Genomic DNA, 15,984 nt, shown 5'->3' on the forward strand with positions numbered 1-15,984 from the left:
AAGACATATGGGCGAAAACCGAAATGTAAACACCTGACAATATTCTTGGATTCCTCTGACGTCGGTGATTAGCTGAGGATAGTGCGCTTTGAGGGCCACTAAGAGCTGAATGTTGGCCACACTAGTGTACTTGTAGGCACCGCACTCTATCGTCTTATGAGTCCTGAAAATGCAAAAACATAACTTGAATAAGCTAATTCCCAACAGCATGCCTATTCTAACCAATAAGAGATAATACAATCAACCACAACATTAGCACAGTATGGGTGTGGCGTGTCTAAATAAACCCTCAAAGAAGAAGGATAATACGGAAAAGTTCCTCATCTTGCACTGTCCATATATTTCAGTTATTGCTTTACCACCTGAGCAATTCTTTAAAAACATACACTGTTTCTGTACGACGAGTACGAAGTATTCACAAGCATAATTTAACGATTTGAGTGAGATATCAGCAATGAGTCAATGTATTACCAGCTAAGAATCCATTTTTCTGTCACTTGTCTGGCTTCAAGATTGTTGAAGTGAACGTCACGTATTTACACCCCATTTTCAATTTTATTGAAATGAAATTAGAATGAAGTTTGCCAAACTGTTTTAGAAACAAGATCATGACAAAAAGCGAGCACACGTTACGTTTCATCTTAGTCAAGTGTCTTATTTAGGCATGCACACAAGTGGTTAACTAACCATTGGAAGCAACTAACAAACCAAAGGGAATGAAGAACCAGTGGTCTTGCTATCTTGTGAAGTGGGGAACTAAGCCTAAACAGAACGTCGATTAAAGAGGCCACTTTTATTAGCAAGCCCAAAAGAGACAAGTAGTAAACGATGCACAGGGAGAGAACAAACTGGAGATAAGGTAACACGAATGAAACAAGTCCAAATGTCCAACTGTATCAACAATTTTTTTAAAATAGTAGGTTTTAGCTGTAAACTGACCAATTCACTGGGGAGAGGACAGTGCCAGGAAACTAGTTTCCAATGTCAAAACTAGAGGAACCTTCACCGCTTTGTCCTATTGAAATCAGCAACGAAATGTTAAAAAGAGATTCTTTGGCTAATGACTATGTAGGAAAAAGGATAAGGGTACCAACTACCAAGTATACCACATAGACAGCTGCAAACAATCCGTCACCAACACCGACACTACGGAAAGCCCTCAGGGTAGACACTTGAGGGTGTTTGGCAGAAGCTACATTCTCCATCGGCACCGGAAGAGTTCCAATGCCACCAATCTCGTACACATCCTGAAGTGGTAGACGGAGGGGCTTGTCTGAGGGACCCTTGGGCTCGATGATCAAGTCAGGGGAAGCCTGAAGAAGTCCAATGTAGCAGTCAATGCTGGTGGACCTATCAATATCAAACCCAGATATAGGAACAAAGGCGATTTTCTTCATGTAGGATGAGAATTCCTTTACAATTACCTCCCCTTTTTGGTTGAGATTTTGTTTTCTCTCCACCATTTTTTGGACTAAAGTGTTTTCGAGAGGCTTTTGGTTCATATTTTACTTTCTCAATTCGATATTTCGGACTAAAGTGTTTTCAAAATAGCGTACAACAGAGGCGAGCAAGAGAAGAATCCACATCCAACACCACACCAATCGTGCTTTGGTGGTAGAACGGATCTGCAACAGAAATTCTTTTGATTTTGATGACTCTCCTCCTTAGTACCGCTGAGGTCGGGACAAGGTCAGTTAGTTGCCGATTCCCTTGTGCTAGAATCAAGTTTGTGCATATGATCTTTTTTCTTCAATAATTCGCTCTCGAATTCAATCAACATCTATCACTATTTGGACCTAAATTTACACCATCAGGCCGTGCAATCAAGGCCGTTGAGTGAGCATAGCTTCACACCGTCATATGAAGAAATTAAGATAATTTATTGTTAAGAGATAATATTATGATTTTTAATCATAATGATTATTTTTTAATAATGAATTATCTTGATTTTTTCTTGTTCAACATAAACGTGATGCAAATAATATCTCTAACCTACAATTCAAATTAATTGGAGATATTCGGTATATGGGCATTGGCAAACTCATGCGGCAATACAGCTACTACTGGATTAATTTCATGCAATTAAGCCATGGATGGGATAAATGTGAAATTGTGAGATGGTGATGTGATGTGATTAGGATGATTATATCTGGGCAAAAGAGGTAGTAGGCTTCAGCCTATGGACATGTTGGGAAGAGCCAATTTGCGGAAGATAATCTCCTGACCATTGATCACATAATGATGGGATAAAGCCATCATTGTTTGGTCATATGTGGTGTATTTAAATATTAAAGATTTGTGGCGTAAGGAGACTCAAGGATTACTTCTCTAGTAGTCGTGAAACATCAGAAGACTAAGAGATTATTCTTTAATAGCAGTGACACATCAGGAGATTTAGTGATTTACAGCTTGGCCATCAGTGAGAGCAGCATTATAAATACAAAGACACTGTGCATCATTCAGACCCCCTTCAAATCAACACATAAATTGTCCCGTGCAAAGCTTCTCAACAACTCTGAGATTTTTTCCTTTCCCTTGTTCTTCTCGCCAACACATCTTCAATTTGGACAGACAAGAGTATGAAGGCAACCGGCGACATCTTTAGTTTGGATAGACAACATTGGAGCCATATAATCAGCCGATCGAGGAGCACTTTCAGTTTGGATAGACAACATTGCTTCAAGATCGACTGGTTATTTATCCAAGTCTCGATCAACAAGGATTTCTGAATCCTTGTTGGTAGAGGTCATCTCATCAACCTTCTCGGCAAGGTGAGGTTTTACCAGGTTGTTAGGCTTGGCACGTTGGAAGCCGAGTTTTATGATTAGATATTCGCAAGTACATTTTAGAGTTCGGCATTCTGACGGCCGAACCACATTTACAATCATGACATTTATCTCTTTCGAGTATTTGTGTCCATACAGTCTGGTACCAGTTCGACGTATTTATACTTTAACGAACATAATTACTGAGATCAAACCCGGCGCCGACGATTTGTGAACTTTGAAGAAACTAGCAGCCTTGTCTTCAGGCTCTGGAACCCGAAGGCCGAGACGTGTTCCTTCCTCAGCAGCAGTTGCAAGATCAATAAGTTAGCAGCGCGCCTAACTCCATATCAACATATTTTACTCCCCGGTCGAACTCGGCTGACGAGTTGACACGCCCCGCACATAACCTAAGGACGTAGTTAGCTTATTCATTACTCGGCCTGTGCGCCAGGTAAGCTTGGTAGTTTTTTAGAGTCAACATTTTGGCACTCCCAGTGGGGCCCAGTGCTAAAATTACAAAGTTCACATGATATATCAAGATCTCAATCAGGTTCCATTGGACGAGATTTGTCGCCTATTAAAGAAAAACTTTGAGAAGCAAGAAAAACTCCTTGAGAAGTGCTATAGAAGTTTTTTTGATGTGAGTAAAATACTTGAAAAAGAAGGGCAAGAGGCATGCGAGCAATTTTTTGCTCCGGCCACAGTCAAACTTTGGCCTAAGAAAATTGTCAAAGTCAGCTGAAGAAAAACCTAGGCCACCAATTATTTCTGTCGAGATTGAAAATTTGGTTGGCCTAGAGGAAAAAGTCGACTTAGAAAATGATTCGTCAGAGAGTGTTCCAATTACGAACAAGGCCGATACACGACTTCAGACGAAAAAACCACATCAATTGATATGGTAATTGGAGACATGATCTTAGACGCCGAAACTACGTCAATTGATATGATTATCGGCGATAAAGCAGATATGGAGAAATCTCGTTCGACTAAGTTGTTCGAGTTAAAAGCTAAAATTGGTGAAATTATTATGCCCGGGGGGTTCATAATTGTTCAACGAGTTCGGCAACCAAAGATGTAAAATATTTTGCCAAGTAAAAAATATTTAGAGATCATCTTTTATTCAGCTCAATGCAAAATTTGATTGGCTATGTTGGTATTAAAATATTTCGGCTCAGAATAAAACATCGTTGACCTCCTCTTAATTATGATTCAGTCTCTTTTATCTTCTTTTAATTTTAAAAAAATTATTTTCTTAACCATTTGGCTGCTCAAGCCGATGCTTAAGAAAATAAAGGAGGCACATGTGGTACATTTCGGCGGTTAAAATTATTTTAATCTCGCCGCGAATGAGTATATATAAAATAACTGCTTGGTGAAACTGCTACTCGGTGCAGAAGAGAAGAATAAAGGAAGAATCATGATTTGATTCTTTTTTTTTTCCTCGAGGAACTAGATGGTAAGAAAAGAAGTCAAGGTCTCCTTCAAGAATTATCAGGCTATGGTAGGAAAAAAAAAGGGGCTGTTATTTAGGCCGAGGAGCTTTATGAATAAATTATTCTCTTCACCATTCGGCTTTATGGGCTGGTACTCAAGAAAATAGGGGGGCAACTAAGCTTGACCCGTAAAAAAATAGTGGTGATATAAAAATTATTTTCTTAACCATTTGGCTTTTCAACCGATACGTAAGAAGATAGGGGCAACGAGCATCCTGGTTATGGGGTCAATGGATGCAGCAATGTGTTAGATCTTTGCTTAGTGCAGAAACCTGGAGGCTTTCGACATTCGATGTTGTGAGGAGGTGATCCACCATATGGGAATTTGCATTTGGTGGGTTTCAAAAGCACTTGGTGGCATTTTTCCAACATTGCCATCTGGTAGCATCTCGGTGGTTAAAATTATATTTTTAATCTTACCGAGAATGAGTATATATAAAGAGCTACTTGGTGAATCATGATACTCGGTGCGGAAGAGAATTTTTGTTTGCTTGGTCGAAATCCTCTATGAAGCACATCTGGTGCAAAAGTCAAAGATGAACGAGCACAAAGTAGTTGACAACTAACCTATGGAAAATAGCTAAGCCTAGATCAGCTATATCTATTTTTTGCAGGCTCGAAGCCAACACAGATGTCATAAAAAAAACAAAATGAGACATGATTAATGTGTTGAATCCCATATCGGCCATACGACCCACTTTTAACAACACCGATATTGTCCCCAACTTGGTAATTACCACCTGCACAATCCGTCAAGTGTGGGATTTTATCACAAAAGGCCTCGGTATTAGTTAAAGTGGGGTTAGGATATTTAAACTATTACTTTTCTTTTTGTATGGTCGATGTGGGATTCAACACACCCCCTCACATGGAACCCAATTAGTGGGTCATACGTGGGAGATCCACACATCGGCAACCATGTGGAGCCAAGGGAACTCACCCTACACGTGGGGCCAAGGGACCCACTATCATCGCGCGGGGCCAAGAGGACCCACCCATCACGTGGCAGTACATTACGGGCCCGCTTCCTAGTTCTGATACCATGTAGAATTATCAGAGAGACGGGCCATATGACCCACTTCAAACAACACCGATACTGTCCCTAACTTGGTAATTACCACCTGCACAATCCGTCAGGTGTGAGGTTTTATCACAAAAGGCCTCGGTATTAGTTAGAGTAGGGTTAGGATATTTAAACTATTACTTTTCTTTTTGTATGGCCGATGTGGGATTAGGATATTTAAAATATGGTGTTGATTATCAGGAGACTTTTTCTCCAGTAGCGAAGATGAATACAATACGAGTTATGATTTCTTTAGCTGCAAACTTGAATTGGCCACTAAAACAGTTTGATGTGAAAATGCTTTTCTTCATGGGCACTTGGAATAAGAGGTATATATGGATTTTCCTCCAGGGTACAATGCCGGAAGGAAAACCGGAGTATGTAGGTTGCGAAAGTCACTCTACAGACTTAAGCAATCGCCTCGTGCGTGGTTTGGTAGATTTACTCAAGTTATGAGGCGGATTGGGTATTATCAAAGTCACTCGGATCATACATTATTTGTGAAACGGGGAAGTGGTAAAGTGACAGCCTTAATTATTTATGTGGATGACATGATAATAACAAGTGATGATTCAGAAAATATGATGAAGCTAGAACAAAACCTTGCCACCGAGTTCGAGATGAAGAATTTGGGAGATTTGAAATATTTTCTTGGCGTGGAAGTTGCTCGGTCATCTGGAGGTATTTTCTTGTCTCAATGTAAATATGTTTTGGATTTATTAAAGGAAACAGGAATGCTGAGATGTAAGCCTGTGGACACTCCTATCGTAGAGAAACATTATTTGGGGATTTATCCAGACCAGGAACCGGTTGACGGAGGTAAATATCAAAGACTAGTGGGGAGGCTGATTTATCTTTCTCACACTTGTCCAGATATTGCCTATGTTGTAAGTGTGATTAGTCAGTTTATGCAGTCACCAAGTGTGGATCATATGGTGGCAGTAATGAGAATCTTGGCATATTTGAAGTCTGCCCCTGGTAAAGGAATTTTGTATGAATGTCATGGACATATAAGGATTGAGGGATTTACTGATGCTGATTGGGCAGGTGATGTGACTGATAGACGGTCTACATCTGGGTATTTTACTTTTGTTTGAGGTAATTTGGTTACGTGGTGAAGCAAGAAGCAGAATGTGGTATCACGGTCTTCTGCCGAAGCCGAGTATAGGGGTATGGCACATGGTGTGTGTGAGATTCTTTGGCTACGAAAGTTACTTTGGAGTTTTGGTTTTAAGCAGAAGGAGGCAATGAAGTTGTATTGTGATAATAAGTCCGCCAAGGAAATAGCCGAGAATCCAGTACAACATGACAGAACTAAGCATGTTGAGGTTGATAGACATTTTATCAAAGAAAAGCTGGAGAAAAAAATTATGTCAATACCGTTTGTGAACTCAGAAGAACAACTTACAGATATCCTTACCTATGTCGTGTGTAGTAGAAGATTTGGTAATTCACTTGTCAAGTTGGGCATGAGTAATATCTATGCTCCAACTTGAGGGGGAGTATTGGAATAAGTCAATATTTAGAAGAAAAGGAATGTAAATATCTTGTCATTATTAGAGTCATATTTTAGGAAGGATATTGTGTCCTTTACTTTGTTTCCTTTTGTAACAAGGATTGTATGTAATATTTATTCAGAATATGCAATACATGAAAATTAAGCCGTAAATTTCTACATGGTATCGGAGCTAGGGAGCGGGCCTGTACTGTACTGCCATGTGATGGGTGGGTCCCCTTGGCCTCACACGATGATAGTGGGTCCCTTGGCCCCGCGTGTAGGGTGCGTCCCCTTGGCTCCACGTGGTTGCCGATGTGTGGATCTCCCACGCATGACCCACTAATTGGGTCCCACGTGAGGGGGTGTGTTGAATCCCACATCGGCCATACAAAAAGAAAAGTAATAGTTTAAATATCCTAACCCTACTCTAACTAATACCGAGGCTTTTTGTGATAAAACCCCACACCTGACGGATTGTGCAGGTGGTAATTACCAAGTTGGGGACAATATTGGTGTTGTTGGAAGTGGGTCGTATGACCCGTCTCTCTGATAATTCTACATAATGACAACATAATGACAAGCCGTTGATGAGAACCAGCAAAAGAGCTTTTATGGAAATGTGTTATGTTGCTGACCATTGCATAGTTATTCGGTGGAAATATGATGCAGATAATGGGCTCTCTCACCGAATGAGCTTTTATGGTTTGGATTCTCTTATTGTGATCCTTCATTTAATGACTTTTGAGCGTGAAGTTTATTTGGTTGAATTAGGAAGACCGAGTCTACAGCTCTTCGACTTCGAAAGTACTTGAGTCATGGCATATTCAGTGACTATTTAGAGGCAAAAAAGCTAATTTCATTCGGCTGCACAAGCCGATGAAATAAGATGCTTTGCTGGCTTCGTTTAGTGAAGAAATATGCATAACTGCCAAGTTGTAATTAATTAGAGTATGTACCAATTTATTCAGTGGCGGTATTCTGGTCTACATTCCTTGATGTTTGTACTCTCCGACTCGGCCAGACTGCTGGTGACATTAGTGCAGCAGCATCAATTTATGTGTGTCGAACTAGTTGGTGGTGGCTCGTTTCAGACGCTGGCCGCGTGGGAATCATTAAGTTGCGGAACTTTAAAGATTTCTTTCCCCCGTTGTAAACGGGTAAGTTTCGAAGGTTCACGTCGAGTCAAAGGGTGGCGTACGTCATTCCGCTGCTTTAAACTGTCATGTTCTTTGAGTCTACTTGCTCTGGATTGGAGTCTTGATTGGAGCCCCCATTGTCATCACACATTTGTTTTGGGTCGGAATGTGGTAGACAAAAGAAAAGCATGACATGAAGTTTTAGGCCGCTCACTTTTAAAACATCTCATTCACATCGCCTAGGCCCAGCTTTCAAGAGGTTTCTAGTTAACTCGGCGAGGGAAGAGATGAAATTGGAGTATCACTTAAATGTCATTTTTCTTGATCACTTCACTTCAAAGTTAAAAGAAATGAAATAGACACTTGGAAATTAGAGAACATTTATCTCACCTCGTCGTCCTCACTATCACCCTGCCCATCCTCATCGGCCACATCATCAATCTGATCATCTCCGTCATCATCAGACTCGTCATCTTTATCGTCACAAGACCCGTCATCCCCATCATCACCAGACCCGTCATCTCCCTCGTCACCAAACCCGTCATCCCCCTCGTTACCAGATCCGTCATCTCCGCTATCACCAAACCCGTCATCCCCCTCGTCACCAAACTCGTCATCACCCTCGTCAATATCCCAACTCTCGTCATCCTCCATGTCATCATCTCCACACCTATAACCATCATCGTCATCCATATCATCATCGTCATCGCCGTCACCATCGACGTTTGTATCATACTGGAGAAGTTTTATATCATTTTAAAGAACCATAGAAAATTATCCATAATAATAATTAATTTGTACTTTTTGACAAAAATAAATAAATAAATAAAAACATAACAAAGTAAAAGCTAAATGTATCATGTCAATTGTTGGTTCAAGTCCACACCTTTAGGTGAGTGAGTGGAGTAGAGGCCCATCAGTGTAAATGTATCATGTCAATTGTTGTTAAAGTCCACACCTTTAGGTGAGTGAGTGCAGTAGACGCCCATCAGTCTTGGTATAATTCTCTTGAAAAATAACAACTTGCCTACTTGAATTAATGTTTACTCTTGGTGACCACGAGCATCATTGAAAACTCTCCAATACACATCAAGTTTGCGCATCTAACTTGCACGACGAAACAAGAAGACCAATCAATCTAACGGCTTTTTAATCTTTTGTGCAAGTTAAATGTGCAAACATTGATGTGCATTACAGAGAGCCTCCAAGCATCAACCTCCTGTATATTTTTTTGAAATATAATAATATATGATGCATTCGCATTAAAAAACATCGCTAGTCGAGAATTTTGTTACAGAATATGACTAACTTGTTTCTTAAATAATACAAATACACCTTGCAAATCAATTGAGTTCGAAAAGAATGCAACTTTAATCCACATCCAAATCCATTTATAATCGAATTGATGAGTCCAGATCGTACTTAGGTTATCGAATCTAACTTGTCAATCCATATCCAATAAGTATCGGATTCTAATTGAACCAAATTGTTGTCAAATCTAATATAAGAACTAGTAAAGATTAAAATATCAATAGTAAAATTTCATTTTTTTTATTATGCTTTTATATTTTGAATGAAAATTATTTTTTATTATGCTTTTATATTTTAGGGTAAATTACATAGTAGCCCTTCAGGTTTGAGGTCTATTACAACCCCATACAACATCTTTAAAACATTTCACTTTCATACCTCACGTATTATTTTATTTCAAAACAATACCTCCGTTACATTTTCCATCCATTGATCCGTTAAATGCTGACGTGGTTGCCACATTGATGCCACGTGGCTGCCAAATGTGTGCCATGTGGCCAAAAAAAAATAATTTTTAATTTTAAAAAAAAACCTTAATCTTCTAAATTAAAAAAAAAAAAGTTAGGCGAAGTCCAGATCTCAGCAACCCCCTCCAAGTCATCTTCCATCCGTCGTGCACACCCATCATCCACCTCTTCCTCTGCACCCATCTCCACCTCCTCTGCGCACCCATCTTCCCATCTTCCGCTCCCCCAACCCAAGCCCAACCTGCAACTCAGAAAGAAGGAAAAAAAAAAGAAAAAAAAACCCAACTCACCCACCCTCCGCCTTAAATCCACACTCATTGGGAAAGACGGGATCTGGGTTACAAGGAAAGGGAGATGGGTTTTTTTTTTTCTTTTCTTTTTTGGGTTGCAGGTAGTGGGTGCAGAGGAGGAGGTGGAGGATGGGTGCACGGTGGGTTTGGGAAAGACATGAGGGGGAAGAAAGGGGTGGGTTGCAAGGAAGGGGGATTGGGGAAGATGAAGATGGGTGTTTTTTTTTTCCTCTCCTCTTCTTCTTCTGGGTTGCAGATTGGGTGGGGGGGTTGCGGGTTCATCTTTTGATTTTGGTTTTTATTTTTTTTTAATTTAGAAGATTCAGGTTTTTTTTTTTTAAATTTAATTATTTTTTTGCCACGTGGCACAAATGTGGCAGCCACGTCAGCACTTAACGGATCAATGGATGGAAAATGGAATGGATGTATTATTTTGAAATAAAATAGTACGTGAGGTATGAAAGTGAAATGTTTTAAAGATGTTGTATGGGGTTGTAATAGACGTCAAACCTGAAGGGCTACTATGTAATTTACCCTATATTTTAATTTGAAGTTTTCATCTTGAATTATAATCATCCCCGTCGTCACCAGACCTGTCATCCCCCTTGTCAATAAACCAACTCCCGTCATCCTCCATGTCATCATCTCCACACCTATAACCATCATCGTCATCCATATCGTCCTCATCTATATCGCCATCACCGTCACCATAGACGTCTGTATCATCCTGGAGAAGTTTTATAACAGTTTAAAGAACCATAGAAAATTAATAATAATTAATTTGTACTTTTTGACAAAAATAAATAAATAAAAGCAGAACAAAGTAAAAGCTAAACAACTGGCCTACTTGAATTAATGTTTACTCTTGGTGACCACGAGTATCATTGAAAATTCTCCAATACACATCAAGTTTGCGCATCTAACTTGCATGACGGAACAAGAAGACCAATCAATCTAACGGTTTTTAATCTTTTGTGCAAGTTCCTGTATATCTTTTTCAAATGTATTCATATATGATGCATTCTGCATTAAAAAACATCGTTATGTCAAGAATTTTGTTACAGGATCTGGCTACTTGTTTCTTAAATAATACAAATACACCTTGCAAATCAATTGAGCTAAAAAAAAATCAACCTTAATCCATATCCAAATCCATTTATAATCGAATTGATGAGTCCAGATCGTACCTTGATTATCGAATCTAACTTGTCAATCCATATCCAATAAGTATCGGATTCAAATTGAACCAAATCGTTGTCGAATCTAATATAAGAACTAGTAAAGATTAAAATATCAATAGTAAAACTTCATTTTTTTTATTATGCTTTTATATTTTGAATGAAAATTATTTTTCATTATGCTTTTATATTTTAATTAGAAGTTTTCATTTTGAATTATAATCATCCCCGTCGTCACCAAACCTATCATCCCCCTCGTCAATATCCTAACTTCCGTCGTCCTCCATGTCATCATCTCCACACCTATAACCATCATCATCATCCATATCGTCCTCGTCCATATCGCCATCGTCATCACCGTCACCATAGAAGTCTGTATAATCCTGGAGAAGTTATATATCAGTTTAAAGAACCATAGAAAATTATCCATAATAATAATTAATTTGCACTTTTTGACAAAAATAAATAAGAGTAAATAACAAAAAACTACCTCAATTATTGGTCTCACGACACTATCATACCTCATATTTTTAAATTGATAATGTCATACCACATCTTTAAAATTTGGTCCAATGTTATACCTTCCGTTAGCTTGGTCGTGAATTTCTCAGTTAAGTGCTGACGTGACTTGATTTGGCTCCCACTTTCTATTAAAAAATTAATTAAATATTAAAAATAATAATTTACTCTTAAAAAAAAAACAAAAAAACACTCATCTTCCCCTACCCCTTCCCCTTCCTCGCAACCCAAATCCAAAACCCATATCCCTTATCCTTCCCCTTCCCTGCAACCCTCGACCCCTTCCCTACCCACGCCAACATCTCCCCCCCTCGCCAGACCCACCTCTCCTCACCCTCCCTGCAACCTAAACCCACCAACCCGGTCCGGAAGCCCGCACTCACAATCTTGCTTCCTAACAAAACTGAGTGGATCCAGTTCGCCAACTCGGACCAGGATGCCGTGAAGCCGGCATCGGTTCAGAACCAGTACATTTCTCCTATCTCAGCTTTCTTCCTAGGGTTTCCTTCTCTCTAACGGTGTCCGTGTAGAGCCAGCTCTCTGTTGTTTCTTCGATTGCCTCGCGCTGTTCTTCTCCGTCTTCACTGCCGTCGTCGTCCTTCTCTTCGACCGCTGCCATTTCGTTGGTCCCCGCTGGCAGGTCGCCGCAGTGTCATCGGAAATGCTTTGGAGAGGGGATGATCGACTGATGTACCTGTAGATCCTAATCCATCTCATTTTCTCTATTTTCCCCAATTTTGAAATCTCAAGACACTTGTGATCGACGCCGTGAGCTCAGGCCTCCTCATCGTTGTCGTCCATACAAACCCTACAAACCGTCTCAGATTGCAAGCGAGGGTTTTTGGGGTGGTGCTCACGAAGGTCCTTGACGAAATTGACGTGTGATTTGGAGAGGCGATTTTAGATAGAGAGGGGATGAGGGAAGAAATTGTGGTTGTCGTCAACGGAGGAAGGTTGGTGGAGACTGGTTTTGGTGGTGAGAAGAGAGAGAGGGGGCCGTGGAGGAAGGTTGCCCAAAGAGAGAGGAGAGAGAAAGGGTGGTGGAGGAAGGTTGGGGGGACGGGTGGGGAAGGGTTTGTAAAGGTGGATTCCATAATTTTTTTAATATTTAATTATTAAAAATATATTTAATTAATTTTTTAATCCAGTTGGAGGTCTGATATTGGCACAAATTCGTAAGATGAGGTATGAAAGTGTCGTCAGACCAATAGTTGAGGTATTTTTTTGTAATTTACCCAATAAATAAATAAAAGCAGAACAAAGTAAAAGCTAAACAACAGGCCTACTTGAATTAATGTTTACTCTTGGTGACCACGAGCATCATTGAAAATTCTCCAATACACATCAAGTTTGCGCATCTAACTTGCATGACGGAACAAGAAGTCCAATCAATCTAACGGTTTTTAATCTTTTGTGCAAGTTAAATGTGCAAACATTGATGTGCGTTACTGAGAGCCTCCAAGCATCAACCTCATGTATATCTTTTTGAAATATATTCATATATGATGCATTCTGCATTAAAAAACATCGTTATGCCAAGAATTTTGTTATAGGATATGGCTAATTTGTTTCTTAAATAATACAAATGCACCTTGCAAATCAATTGAGCTAAAAAAAAAAAAAATCAACCTTAATCCATATCCAAATCGATTTATAATCGAATTGATGAGTCTAGATCGTACTTAGATTATCGAACCTAACTTGTCAATCCATATCCAATAAGTATCGGATTCAAACTGAACGAAATCCTTGTCGAATCTAATATAAGAATTAGTAAAGATTAAAATATCAATAGTAACTTCATTTTTTATTATGCTTTTGTATTTTAATTAGAATTATTTTTCATTATGCTTTTATATTTTAATTAGAAGTTTTCATGTTGAATTATAATCACCCCCTCGTCACCAGACCCATTATCCCCCTCGTCAATATCCCAACTCCTGTCATCCTCCATGTCTTCATCTGCACACCTATAACCATCATCGTCATTCATATCGTCATCGTCATCACCATCACCATCGACGTCTGTATCATCCTGGAGAAGTTTTATATTAGTTTAAAGAACCATAGAAAATTATCCATAATAATAATTAATTTGTACTTTTTGACAAAAATAAATAAATAAATAAATAAAAACAAAACAAAGTAAAAGATAAATATATCATGTCAATTGTTGGTTCAAGTCCACACCTTTAGGTGAGTGAGTGCAACAAAGGCCCATCAGTCTAAATGGATCATGTCAATTGTTGGTTCAAGTCCACACCTTTAGGGGAGTGAGTGCAGCAAAGGCCCATCAGTCTGATATAATTCTCTTGAAAAATAACAACTGGCCTACTTGAATTAGTGTTTACTTCTGGTGACCGCGAGCATCATTGAAAATTCTTCAATACAAATCGAGTTTGCGCATCTAACTTGCATGACGGAACAATATAAATTAATAAAATTTGGCTAAATCGACAATAAGTTTAATTAGAAGTAATGGTTTTTGTTATTTTAAAATCAACGAGAGGTCCTAAGTTACTATGTGCATGTTTATTGTTTTCAATTTTTACAAATTTTTGTTTAGTTGTTAATTTATTTACTAGCTAGTAGCTATGTGGGTTGCTATTTTTAAACAACCGTTCAAATTCAAGTCTAATCTTCAACAAAGAGTAACCCGTAGACTAAATTTTTAGACCAAATTTACAAATAAGACTACGTGTCATCAAAATGTTTAATTTAGCGGTCGTTCATTACTTATACATATCCTTAAATACTCGAAAACATTATTATTATTTTTAGTCTTATATTGATGAGGTTAGTAAATAAGAAAAAAATACCTTACGATTTATATAAAAACACTTTAAAAGTTCAGATGAAAAACAAAACTCATAACCTATCTACCTGTAAGCCTAAAGTTTTTTTGTTACCTTCTCTCGATACAAAATAAATTAGTTATTCCGTGTTTCTAAATTATTGAGTTTGAAGTGTTTTTCTAAGTATAATTTTATCGATGTCTTACTTATGAAAACAAATAATTCTTTTTATATAAAGTGAGGGCATATTTTTTAGCGTCTTCCCGGATCTCAAAAATAACTGGACCGACCCTGTGCAGGTGGAGAGAAAAACTCTCACAGAGGGAGAGAATCCAAAATAAGTGCCGTTAAAGAGAATCCGCCCCTGCGTTTAATTGCCATATCTTTTGGCATCCAAATTGCAATACTATTTGGCATGTGGACGAGATTGACGTGTAAACAAATTCTAATTAGAAAAGTACTAGAAACTTGTACCCACGCGATGCTGTGGGATTGAAAATCATATGAAATATTTTATAGCTTCAATTTTCATAAACAATGTTTGAGTGAAAAATAGAGAATTATGAATAGCAACCCAAATTAATTCAAACGAAATCTACACAACCCAAAGTAAGATCAAACGAAATATGCACAACCCAAATGAAGAGATCAAACTCTAATTCTATCAAAAAGCCCTTATTCCTAATGCCACCTTTCTTTTTGGCACCCTATCCATTCTGTCAGCAATCGATACAGAAATAAATAAGTCCATAAAAAAACCCAAGAAGTATATGTACATAGCACAAATCAACCCAATCAACGAACTTTATTTAAATAGAACCAAATGAGTAATAAGTCATTGAACCCTCACTTCACCATCCTAAATTTTTCCATATCTCTGTGTATATATGAGGGTAGACATTCAACCCTCACTTCTTTCTTTTTTGAGAGTTCTGTATACTAATTGGAGGAAACCAAGGAATTTGAAGCTTTTCCATACCTCGGCTTATATTTTGAGGGAATTTAATGTGTTCTTGGAAATTGGTAAAAGTGAATGTGGAAGAATAGGGGAATAGTCCACTGTCTCTCAAGCTCTTCCCTTTGAATTGTTGTAAAAGAAACTCTCACATCCACCTTTCCCCCTATTCCAATTGTAACAGAGGTCCACAATCTCTCCAACAGTGCCTCTGCATTGCTACTTGTTTTCTAGGTCCTGAACTGGAAAATCCCCAAATGGGCAAATCCAAATTTTATCATCAAAACCAAAATTATAGTAAAAAATAATAATTAAAATCAAGGGCAGAGGCAGAGCAATTAGGTAAGTACAAAATGCCTGAACAATAGTACATGAAATTTAAATGATAGCTTAAAGACTGCGTTTTGCAGAGCCACGATACTTGTAGCCCTACAACCTGTTATACAAAATTGATTAAGCGTGCAAATTCATCCAGACAGTAAAATACAAACCTAGTGAGTGTCTCGCTTTT

General features: G+C 38.5%; 2 protein-coding genes across 2 annotated transcripts; both read right to left on the minus strand.

Annotated features, from left to right (window-relative positions):
• Positions 1-479: 479 nt before the first annotated feature.
• On the minus strand, positions 480-1,463 carry LOC126600440 (elongation factor 1-alpha-like). The gene is made up of 2 exons (XM_050267013.1): positions 1,107-1,463; positions 480-1,015 (listed from the first exon to the last, which is right to left on the minus strand). The coding sequence occupies exons 1-2, from the start codon at positions 1,461-1,463 to the stop codon at positions 944-946; spliced, it is 429 nt and encodes a 142-aa protein (XP_050122970.1). The 3' UTR covers positions 480-943.
• Positions 1,464-8,339: 6,876 nt separating this feature from the next.
• On the minus strand, positions 8,340-12,342 carry LOC126600441 (uncharacterized). Its single transcript, XM_050267014.1, has 6 exons — positions 12,241-12,342; positions 11,508-11,587; positions 11,214-11,289; positions 10,620-10,753; positions 9,857-9,977; positions 8,340-8,693 (listed from the first exon to the last, which is right to left on the minus strand). Exons 1-6 carry the CDS (start codon positions 12,340-12,342, stop codon positions 8,340-8,342), a joined length of 867 nt encoding a protein of 288 aa, XP_050122971.1.
• Positions 12,343-15,984: the final 3,642 nt, after the last annotated feature.

Source organism: Malus sylvestris, chromosome 14 (assembly GCF_916048215.2).
Source record: "Malus sylvestris chromosome 14, drMalSylv7.2, whole genome shotgun sequence".
NCBI classification, from domain to species: domain Eukaryota; kingdom Viridiplantae; phylum Streptophyta; class Magnoliopsida; order Rosales; family Rosaceae; genus Malus; species Malus sylvestris.